This window comes from Passer domesticus, chromosome 22, assembly GCF_036417665.1.
Source record: "Passer domesticus isolate bPasDom1 chromosome 22, bPasDom1.hap1, whole genome shotgun sequence".
NCBI classification, from domain to species: Eukaryota; Metazoa; Chordata; class Aves; order Passeriformes; family Passeridae; genus Passer; species Passer domesticus.
The window spans coordinates 6,378,810-6,390,092 of NC_087495.1; the positions used below are offsets into that span (position 1 = coordinate 6,378,810).

The window sequence follows — 11,283 nt, forward strand, 5'->3', positions numbered from 1 at the left end:
TTCCCCGGGCTCTCGGTGCCCCTTCCCCGGGCGGGGACAGATCCGATTCCCCTTCCCCGGGCTCTCCGTGCCCCTGCCCCGGGCTGGGGCGGTGCCGCGGCGGGGGCGGGCCCGGGGCCGGCCCCGCTCGGCGCAGGTTGAGAAGCGCGTGGGCTCCAGAAGCGCCGGGAGCGGAGCGGGCCGAGCCGAGCCGAGCCGAGGCAGCATGGCCCAGCCGCGCTGCCGCTCCGTGCTCATCACCGGCTGCAGCCGCGGCATCGGGCTGGGGCTGGTGCGGGGGCTCGCAGCCGCCAGCCCCTCCCCGGATTTGGTCTTTGCGACCTGCAGGTACCCCGAGAAGGCGCAGGTGAGAGGGGAGGGGGCGCCGGGGGTCCCCGGAGAGGGGTAGAGGGGTCGGGAGGGAGGAGAAGGCACTTTGGAAACGCGGAACATCTCGAGCATCCTTGTGCGGCAGTGAGAGCCCGGGCTGGGGATGGAGCCGGGACGGAGCTCCAGGGCTGGGATGGAGCAGGGACGGAGCCCCCGGGCTGGGATGGAGCAGGGACGGAGCTCCAGGGCTGGGATGGAGCCGGGACGGAGCTCCAGGGCTGGGGATGGAGCCGGGACGGAGCTCCAGGGCTGGGGATGGAGCCGGGACGGAGCCCCCGGGCTGGGATGGAGCAGGGACGGAGCTCCAGGGCTGGGGATGGAGCCGGGACGGAGCTCCAGGGCTGGGATGGAGCCGGGCTGGGGCTGGAGCCGATACCGAGCAGCTCTCCGGGGCTGGAGCCGGGCTTTACCGATGATGGGGAGCGTTCCTGGAGGAGGAGAGCGAGCGGGACACGGCCGGGCAGCTGCAGCATCTCCAGCGCTCCTGCCACCCCCTGCCTTTCATCCTCGCTGGATTTGCTGCTGGAGAGGGCTGTGCTGTCCTTGCCCAGGTCTGCACGGCCCCGAGCCCTGCAGGGGCAGCCCCTCATCCCTCAGAAACCTTTCCCCTGGGAGAAATCCGCCTCTCTCTCTCCACGCGTGTCTGTGTCCCCAGCAGGAGCCGTGCGCCCTGCCTGCCTCTTTTTTTGGGCTGCAAGTGAGGAAGCCCAGATGAGCGATGAATTAATCACTGCTCTGAGTTCCTCTCTGCTGGGCAGGGCTCGGAGTTCCCGCTGGAATCGGGAGGGTTTGGTACCTGCTGCTCCTGGATCCACTTGCATCTCTCTCCCATTTCAGCCCAAGTTTCTGCTGCTGCAGCATCGCAGTCGTTTGGGGACTCCTGTAGACTTTCATAGGAGCCTTTAAAATTCAAATTTCACAGACAAAATTTCACACCCCTCTAAGACTTTTGGGAGGCAGATCGCTGGGGGTGACCCAGCGGTGTCACCTGTTGTATGTGCGGGCTGAGCCCGGGAGGAGAGGGGGAGTTTGGGCAGCACAGAAACTCGCACGGGTGCCCATCCCCGGCTCCTCCCGGGGCTGCAGGACGCCGAGCTCAGCCCTGCGCCTGTCCCCAGCCCCGCTGGCATTTGGAGGGAGAATTGCCACCCACAGCCCCATCCCTGCATTTCCAGCAAGGCAGAAGGGAAATTCCGGAGGGAAACAGAGCCCCTGTGTCTGTCTGTCTGTCCGTCCCCCTTCTGGGGGATTTGGTTCCTTTCACACAGATTGTGATCACACTGTCCTAGCAATAAACCAAACACAGCAACTTTGTTTACTGCTTAGCTACAAAAAAACCTCTGAAAGGTGGCGCTGGGATGTGGGACAGGGGTGGCCAGGTGGCAGCTGCAGCCTGACCCCTGCAGCTCCTCGTGAAACTGAAGGAAAAGATCTTAATTTGACAAAAAACTCTCCAGCACAAAGGTACATTTAGGGTATTTCTGAATGAAAGTGCAGAGAAACAGCCCGGCAAGGCTGGGATCAGGTGTACAGCTCCCTTTGAGGGCTGCTGCTCCCTGTGGGCTCCCCCTGAGCCCCTCCTGGCAGCCCCTGAGCAGAAACTCACCCCATTCTGTTCCTGAGCCACTCCTGGCAGCGTCTGAGCAGAAATTCACCCCATTCTGTTCCTGAGCCCCTCCTGGCAGCCCCTGAGCAGAAATTCACCCCATTCTGTCCCCCCAGCCCCTCCTGGCAGAACCTGAGCAGAAATTCACCCCATTCTGTTCCCTCTAACTCCTGTTCCCCTCCTGGCAGCCCCTGAGCACAAATTCACCCCATTCTGTTCCCCCCAGCCCCTCCTGGCAGCCCCTGAGCAGAAATTCACCCCATTCTGTTCCCTCTAACTCCTGTTCCCCTCCTGGCAGCACCTGACAGAAATTCACCCCGTTCTGTTCCCTCTAACTCCCGTTCCCCTCCTGGCCCCGCTCCCAGCCCCGTTTCCTATGAATGATTGCACAAGAGCCCGGTGTAGTAGTGGCACAGGAAAGCAGCACAGACATCTGACCTGTGCGAGATCAAAATCTCCCTGCGTGGTTGTTTGTCCTAAAGCTGCTCCAGCCACTGCTGAGGGAGGCTTTTTTTTTCTCTTTCACCTGTGATTTTTTGTCCTAATGGTCTCGGATCCATTACACGGAGCAGTGAAATGGTTCCTTCAACAGGAAGAGCTTCCTAGGAAACATTACCCGGGCAAATCTCAGCACAACTCATCACTTTTGGGGGTGTTTTTGTGTTGTCAGTATTTAAAAATCTGCAGCAAAACGGCTGTAAACCTGCAGAGGAAGATGAAACAGCCCTCAGACAGTGCAGTGTGTCTGGGAAGAGTCTGGGTCACTCCTTGCTGGTGGGAGAAACCTGGAAAGCCTCTGGCAGGGTCTCCTGGAGGCAGGAAACGGGCCAGGAGCCACATTCCAGCAACCCCCGGGGCTCCTGCCGGCCACATGGGGTGCATCCCGAGCTTTTGCATTTTTTAGGGGGGCAAGTTTTGTCCTCGGTGGATCAGGGTGGGTTTTTGTTCTCTGTAAGGACCTCCAGGCCATGTGCTGTGCTTTGGCAGGACATCAATAGAAACCTCTGCAGTCAGCTGAAAGCAGATTTCTAACAGATGGGTTTGGAAACTCCACAAGGAAGAGAAATCTTCACTAAAGGTATTGTGGTGGTTTCACCAGCATTATCTGCCCCATCTGCAACGCACGGAGCCGGCACAAAACTTTCTGACCCTCTGGGAGTGTTCCCACTGCTCCTTGGGGCTGCCAGGGGGCAAGAACAGACCTGCCCCAGCCTCCAGCACGGGGAATCTTGGTCATGGCAGCACCAAATTCAGCTGCTGCTCTCCCAGCCTGGCTCCAGCCTGGCAGTGCTGCTGACTGTGGCAGGAAAGGCAAAGGTTCCGTGAATTTCTTGTAATTCCTTTCCTTTCCCTTTCTCCTTTCCTTTCCTTTCCTTTCCTTTCCTTTCCTTTCCTTTCCTTTCCTTTCCTTTCCTTTCCTTTCCTTTCCTTTCCTTTCCTTTCCTTTCCTTTCCTTTCCTTTCCTTTCCTTTCCTTTCCTTTCCTTTCCTTTCCTGAATTTCCTGAATTTCCTGAATTTCCTGAATTTCCTTTCCTGAATTTCCTTTCCTTTCCTTTCCTTTCCTGAATTTCCTTTCCTTTCCTTTCCTGAATTTCCTTTCCTTTCCTTTCCTGAATTTCCTTTCCTTTCCTTTCCTTTCCTTTCCTTTCCTTTCCTTTCCTTTCCTTTCCTTTCCTTTCCTTTCCTTTCCTTTCCTTTCCTTTCCTTTCCTTTCCTTTCCTTTCCTTTCCTTTCCTTTCCTTTCCTTTCCTTTCCTTTCCTTTCCTGAATTTCCTTTCCTGAATTTCCTTTCCTTTCCTGAATTTCCTTTCCTGAATTTCCTTTCCTGAATTTCCTTTCCTTTCCTGAATTTCCTTTCCTGAATTTCCTTTCCTTTCCTTTCCTTTCCTTTCCTTTCCTGAATTTCCTTTCCTGAATTTCCTTTCCTGAATTTCCTTTCCTGAATTTCCTTTCCTTTCCTGAATTTCCTTTCCTGAATTTCCTTTCCATCACTGAATTTCCAGTCACATTTTGAGCTCCCAGAGTTCAGGTTCCTGCTCTCCGGGGTTTGGCCCTGCAGGCTCAATTTGGGGCACATGGAACGGGCTTGGCCCATCTCAGACCTGTTTGTGGGAAGCTGAGGGAGTTTTTCTTTCTCTGCACACCTGGGTCAGTGCTTTTTCTCTTGACTGCAATTCAGGGGGTCTGATTTTGGTTTTTTGGGTTTTTTTTTTGTTGATCATAGAAAAAAATCCTCCTTGGTACAAGAGAATTGTCCCCCAGTGCCTCTCCTGCATGAGAGGATGAACCTGGAGAGCAGCAGCTTTGGACAGTTCCTTTGAATTCTGCTCTCCTCTGGTTTGGCAGAACAGCATTTTCCCGTGGCAGAATGGAGATGGGCAGAGCTCAAATGAAAAGGCTCTTAAAAATAATCTTCCAATTTTTAGAGGAAAGTGATTAAATACACTTCACCGCTGGCAAACGCAGCTCCACCTTGGGCAGGAATCCTCAGCAGAGTGATGACTGAATATTTTGGAGCCCTCCAAAGAGCGGACAGAGAAGAGCCCCTTCCAAAAGGGGCTTTTCCAAAGATGCTGTGGAAATGTGACTGTGGAAATGTGACTGTGCTTTCCTCTCCTCACCAGGAAAAGCAGCACATCTCCTGTACTCCCTAACCTTGGGTAATGCTGAACAGCTGCAGGCTTTTGCATGTGAGTCTGTGCTGGCAGAAGTTGTGAAAACTCGAGCTCTGGGGCTGAGGAGCTCCTAGGTGGCCTCCCCAGAACATTTGCCTAACAAATGGGCTGCAGATCACACGATAACGTGCAGCAGGCAGCCAGATAACCACTGCCCCTCCTGGAAAAGCAGCACCGGAGACTCCTCCAGCCACGCTCTGATCCCAATCTGCTTTTTCTTGGGCTGAGAGTGGGAGTAGCCACAAATCTCCTGGGAAATAGTCCTGGTGTGCTGTTTTTGCTCTCCGGATGGGCACAGCCCCAGTGCTGGCGTTACCAGGGAGCACAAGCTGCAATTCTCCCCACACTCCTCTTTCCCTTCTTTGCTCCTTCCTCCCCCATCCCGCTTTCCTATAAAAGGGAAAACTCTGCCCTAAAAGTCTGCATTTAAAACCGCTGCAGCCCCTGGGGTCTCCTGTGTGACGGGGAAGGAGGAGATGGCCGCGGGGTGAATAATTAAATTTAAAAGTGCACAGGAGCATCTCCTGCTCCTGCTGCTCCCCCCCAGCCCCAGCGAGCTCCCAGGTGAGGAAATCCCTCAGTGCTCGATCCTCTGCAGAGCTCTGGGAAGCTCCCGGGGCTGAAAGTGCAGATTTGTTCCAGGCTGTGCCTGTTCCCTTGTCCCTGCTCGCTGTCTCTGTCAGCTTTGGGGCTTGTTTTTCCCTTTAACACACATTTCAGCCATGTGGATTGCAACTGGGAAGAGCAGCTGAGCGATCTGTGCACCAGATTGATCAGGCAAAGGGGGCATTTCTGAATGTACATCAGGCAGAGAGGGCATTCCTGAAGTCTTTCTAATTTTGGGTTATTGCAGAATCGTTTTGTTTGATTATTTTCTTTTTCTGGGAGTGTTTTACACTTCCTACAGCAGCGAGGTCTGGTTTTTCTGGAGTCAGAGAGGGCTGTGGGTCAGGGCAGTGCTGTGGAAGCTGTTCCAGGGTTGAACAACGAGCTGGCTGTACACTGTGATACTGAAAAGCTGTCTCAGAGGGACGCAGGAAAATAGGATACACCTCTGGCTCTGTCCCGAGCCGAGCAGGATGAGGTGAAGGATACCCAGGCACCTTTATCCTGCCCGCAGGCTGTGTTTGTTTGGCTTGATTGCTTCCAACTGGCTGAGTGGGGCCAGGCCCTTTCCAAGAGCTGTAACTGAAGAGGATAATGCTTTCATAAAGAAGGCAAAGTAAATCTTGCTAAATGACAAAGACAACAAAACATTCCTGCTTGAAATCTAGCAATAAATACCCTGTGCGCTGATGAGTCTGTGTCTGGAGCCCTGAGTGCCAGAGGATCTTGTTTAAATCAGAAAAGGCTGACTCTGTTCATCGTAATTAAAAATCAGCAAGCAGGAAACAACAGATGCTAATCAGAGTTTAATTCTTGTCTTGGACTCCCCACGAGCTGATTCTCAGGGGTGATTGTTCAGGTGCAGAGCAGTTCTGCAGCTACTACGCTAAATAAACACACTGGTAGGGAGTTGTGCTGTGGCTTTTTGTTGGGCTTTGTTTGTCTTGTTTGTTTTTAAATTATCTGTCACAGCACACTAATTAAAAATGCCTTAGCTGGGATATGTTGGCTGTACCTGCTTGTCTCAGTCCTTTTCTCATGTTCCTTCCAGTCACAGGAGGGGGGAAATGGGCTTTCCTGCAACTTTTAGGTGTTCTAACTGGATTTTTCAGCTTACATCAGGTGTAACACTCTTGAAGACCAAAGCTGCCTAGATCAGCTTTGTGCTGGGAGCTGCTCCTCAGCAATTTAAACCCCTGAAGTGGGAGTCGCTTGTTAACTGAGTAATTAATTGGAAAACCCATTGAATTTTAAACCTAATTTGCATGCAGTTGTTGTAATTTCATGTTGTGTACCGGAGAATGCTTCAGTTGTTAATTGAAAATATTGCTTGCTCACTTCAGAGCCTCTCAGCTGCTGCTGCTCCTCAGAGCAGCTCTTGCCTTTCAGCAGGAGCTGGTAGCTCGTTTCTGTCGGAGAGTAAAGCATATAAATAAACGAACTAGAAATAAATGGACAAAGCTGGAGCAGCCAGAGCACTCCTGGAGTTTATTATGCACTGAGTGATACTGTCAAACTGAAATCCAGGACAATCCAAAGGCACAGAATTACTGCAGGCCTTGACACGGCAGAGCTATTTCATCAACAAACAAGACAGTGTGTTCTGGGCCTTTAATTTATGGAAATCTGTCCCACCAAGCCCTGTCCAAAGCAAGGAATGTCTTCTGCTTTTGTGCTTCTGACTTGTTTTTCCTTCCCCCTCCCCTTAATAGCCTTAACTGCAGTTGTAGATTGGCCTCGGTGGGAGAACAAATCTCCCGAACGAGCCTGGAGAGAGCCCTGCAGGGTCTGATGTGAGATAAAAGATGTGATCCATTCCGCTTTGCAGAGGACACCGAGTCCCTGAAGTGTCTCCAAGGGGCAGGGAAGGATTCTTTCCAAAGCTGCCCCCCTGACCCCTATTCCCAAAGGGCTCCTAAAGAGAGGGATTTGCTGGGGCTGGAATGTTTGGCCAGGTTGCTGCGTCTCCTGAACATGACTGGGAATGTGGAATCCATCTGCTGCCTTTGGCCACGCTTCCCTCTTGGCTTCATGGCACAGAAACCCGAGTATTCCAGCCGGGCCCATAAATCCAGCTTGGACACGCTCAGCGCAGCCGGGAGAGCACGGATTCCTGCAGGAACACCGGCCTGCCCTGTGGACAGGCACTGGGACAGCTCCAGCAGGGAGGGAACTGCTCTCCCGGACAGTGGCTGGTTTCTTGGTGGGCTTCACCTCCCCTTACAAGAACTGATGTTAACGAGGCTGCTGGGGAAATGAAATTCCCATGGGGAAATGAAATTCCCATGGGGAAATGAAATTTTATTTCAAACAGGAATTCCAAATGTTTTTTTTTAAAGCATTGCTGTTTGCCCTGAAAGGGTGTCCAGCACTAACTGAGCTTCAGGAGAATTATGATTTTCTCACAGAATTGGGGAGGCACTGGATTTTTACTGGAATGCTGAGAACTGAGAACTAGAGCTGAGAAATATCCCACTAAAAGTCCAGCACGCTGGAGTTTGGACTAAGCAGGGGAAGAGTCCAATTTCCTGATCTGGCTCTTAGGAAAACTGCTCAGCAGGCTGGGAAACAAAGGAGAATCTCTGCCTTCAGTCCAATCAGGAAAATATTTCAGTTGCAATTCTGGAGGTGCAGAATTTAAAGTGATTTATGCAATAGCCATGGAGATATACATATATATATAAAATAAAAATAATTCTTCTTCCTAGGAACTGCAGCAGCTTAGCAAGCAATACAGCAACATCAAGCTCCTGCAGCTGGGTGAGTAAAGGGCTTTATTTTTGAAATTTGTTCAGCTTAGGTGAGTGCATCTTAAAAAAATTGGTCTCCTGAGTGATCAGTAGCTGGACACGATCTCCAGGAGCTGAAAACCATCTCAAGATAACACTGGGGAAATGTAATTCTGTAAAATCTGTGCATTTTCACCTGTGTGCTGCCCAAATGTCCCCACTGAGCCTCAGCTTTGCTTTGGCACGGGTTGTCTCGTGCCAGGCACACCCTGCACTGTTCACTTGGGGCTTTTCCTGTGCAGACGTGGTCTGTGAGAACAGCATCAAGAAAGTGGTGAAGGAAGTGGAAGAAATTGTGGGAGACAAAGGGCTGAACTGCCTCATCAACAACGCTGGCATCAACGTGCTCGCCTCGCTGGAGGAGGTCACGGCAGAGACCATGCTCACCATCTATGAAACCAACACCGTGGCCCAGCTGATGGTCACCAAGGTGAGGGATGGCCTTAACCCGGGGCTTTTCCACAGGTGAGCTGGCCTGTCCAGGTATTTGTGCCCTGGGAACTGCACAGAGATGGTTCTGACATGGAGCTGCTGTTTGTGCCCCTGGTGTGGGGTCAGTTCGTGGCAGGTGGGGATGGGAGGCTGCTGGAGGAAGGTTTCCTCTGGCCACGGGCTCTGAGGAGCCATCCCCAGGCTGTGCTGGGGTTCCACTGGAATGAGGAATGATCCAGCTCCAACCCCAGTCAGCAGCTGAAGCAAGCTCTGTTTTTCACAGGCGTTCCTCCCGCTGCTGAGGAAGGCAGCGCGGCTGGGCACGGGGATGGGCTGTCACAGAGCTGCCATCATCAACATGTCCTCTCTGGCTGCCTCCATGCAGCTCGTCCAGGCCAATGAGATGTTCCTCAAGGTCTATCCCTACAGGATAGCAAAGGTTTGTGGGCTGCCCTGGGCTGTGCTCCCCGGCTGAGGCAGCTGGAGACCATGCTGACCTTAGCAGGGGCTGCAGCACCTCTGTGGACACAAAAAGTGTTCTTGTTCTCCATGTGGGTGGAAGTGGGAGCTGTGGAACGCTGCAGCTGGAGCAGCTCCTGGAGAACAGGCTCCCAAATCCCTGCTCCGGTACAGATCCACTCCCGAGGGATTTGGCATTTGGGGAAGAGCTGGTGGCATCGAGTGTGGGTTCCATCAGCTGCGTTCTGCTCCCAGAGAGAGAGCAGGCAGGAAACTCAGCACAAGGTGTGCTGACCTGTACCTGGTGATGTCAGCCAGTGACAGGTGGGATTTTCAGTTTTCTCACATCCAGAGATTGAGTTTGTACAGATAGTCAGGATCACACATACAGCTTCTCCTACACCACCCACTCAGAAGCTGTTAAATGCTTGTTTTCCCTGTTCAGAAGTAAATGAATGTTTGTGTAGTGATTAGTGCAGAAAAACACAGTCCTTATGTCAATATTATTCTCCTCTCAGCTCCTGAGGCGTTTCAAATGCTACTTTATCTTCCTTTACAACTTGCTTTCGTTCTGGGGCAGCAAGTTTGTGGCGGCAGATCTTTCAGAGTTCCCAGAAAGTCTGGATGAGTTACCGAGAGCCTCTTCCTGCCCCTCGCTGTGCCAGCAGGGTGGAAGGGAGGTGCCCCCCAGCTGGGTTTGAGGTGGTGCTCCAGGCTCATAAACCGCAGATTAATGGGTGCTTTCCACTCCTGCAGACTGCTCTGAACATGATCACCCGGTGCCTCGCTGCAGACCTGAAATCAGACGGAATCCTCTGCATCTCCTTGCACCCAGGCTGGCTTCAGACAGACATGGGTGGGAACATGGTGAGTGCCAGCGCTGGAAATGTCACACTGGGGCTCCCTTGCTGCCCCAGCCCCCTGGCTGCACAGCTCCGTGTGCTGTGGCACACAAAATGTCACCACGGAGTCAGAGGTGACACGGATAAATGAGTGACACACTCCGTGCGCTCTCTGAAGGCTAATAACATTTTATTAAGAACCCACTCCTTTTTGTACTCTAGTTTGCCACAAAAAGGGTGCCAAGAAACCAACCTTTTGTGAACAACCTTATGAGGAAAACAGCTTATTACAAAACACCACCTGCGGATTGTTTTAATTCTTTCTCTCCAGCTCCCTCAGACCAATTCATGGGAAAGCTTATCTAGCTTTCTCTCTCTCTCTGACCAGTCACATCCACACAAAAATACACCCCCCTTCATTCTAGAGCCTCCTGAAATGCATTTAATTATTTTCTGCAGGGTATTCCCAGTAATGACCTAAGCTTGATTCATTGCAGGCTCCCATGCAGGTGCAGGAGGCCATCCCAGGTATTCTCTCTGTTCTGGACCGTCTCGGTGAAAAAGAAAATGGTTCTTTCCTGGACTGGCAAGGGGAAACTCTGCCGTGGTAGAAGTGCACAGAACTCCACAGGAACAGCTCCTCAGTCACAATTTAACCTTGCCACTCCTGTCTGTGTCTCTAGGGGTTTTTACACGCTTGTTGAAATAGCCAGTCTGACACTCAGCCTCTCTCTAGGTGTGTTTGGAAAGAAGAGGGGCTGAGTCTTTCACTTGGTATTGCTACTGCTCTGCTCTAACTGCAAACACTGCTGTGCTCCCGGTGGTGGGCATCTCCTGGAATGGGCATCCCTCTGAAATGGATTCAAACCTGCAGGTTAAATCCGGGGGCTGCTGCTTCCTTTCCACTTCCAAGGCCAAAGTGGGCTTCTGGCTCTTTGCAGGATGAAATGACCTGACCTCAGGGTAAGGCCAGTGAGGCTGTCACATTCCAGACTGCTCAGTGACCTCCAGGAAAAAACTCCTTTGATTTCCTTTGTTCCTAACTGAGCCAAGGCTGAAATTGCCCAGCTCTAAACCAAGGGAATTTGGTACTCCTGTGAATTCTGTGGCAAACTCTGAGTGTCCCCAGGTTGCCAGTGTACACCAGGCACTTGCTTTGTTCCCAGTGGGTGACTAACAGCCTGATACGGGGGTGGGAATGTTGTTTTGTACATAAACTTCTAAAATGTCTTCAATAAAGTCTTGATTAAACAAACAGTCTGTTTACCGAACTGTTTACTTCATTTAATTTCTCCTTATAGGTTTCTCTTTCCTGACAAGGGAATTTTATTCCTAATTTTCAGGAAGAAACTCTAACCCACGTTAACCTTTCAGGGTAGTTGGGTTTGACACAGTGGGGTGTACCTAAACCAGAGGCAGACCCTTGTTCTGGTCTGAAATTCTGCAAGCAGCTGGTGAATAAATCTCTGACAGACCCTTGTTCTGGTCTGAAATACTGCAAGCA

At 51.9% G+C, this 11,283-nt stretch overlaps 1 protein-coding gene across 1 annotated transcript; it reads left to right on the forward strand.

Moving 5' to 3' along the window:
* The first annotated feature begins 14 nt into the window (after positions 1 to 14).
* Positions 15 to 11,036, forward strand: LOC135285304 (C-signal-like). The gene is made up of 6 exons (XM_064397489.1): positions 15 to 346; positions 7,966 to 8,017; positions 8,289 to 8,476; positions 8,762 to 8,917; positions 9,694 to 9,804; positions 10,277 to 11,036. The coding sequence occupies exons 1-6, from the start codon at positions 206 to 208 to the stop codon at positions 10,388 to 10,390; spliced, it is 762 nt and encodes a 253-aa protein (XP_064253559.1). The 5' UTR covers positions 15 to 205; the 3' UTR covers positions 10,391 to 11,036.
* The last annotated feature ends 247 nt before the right edge of the window (positions 11,037 to 11,283 follow it).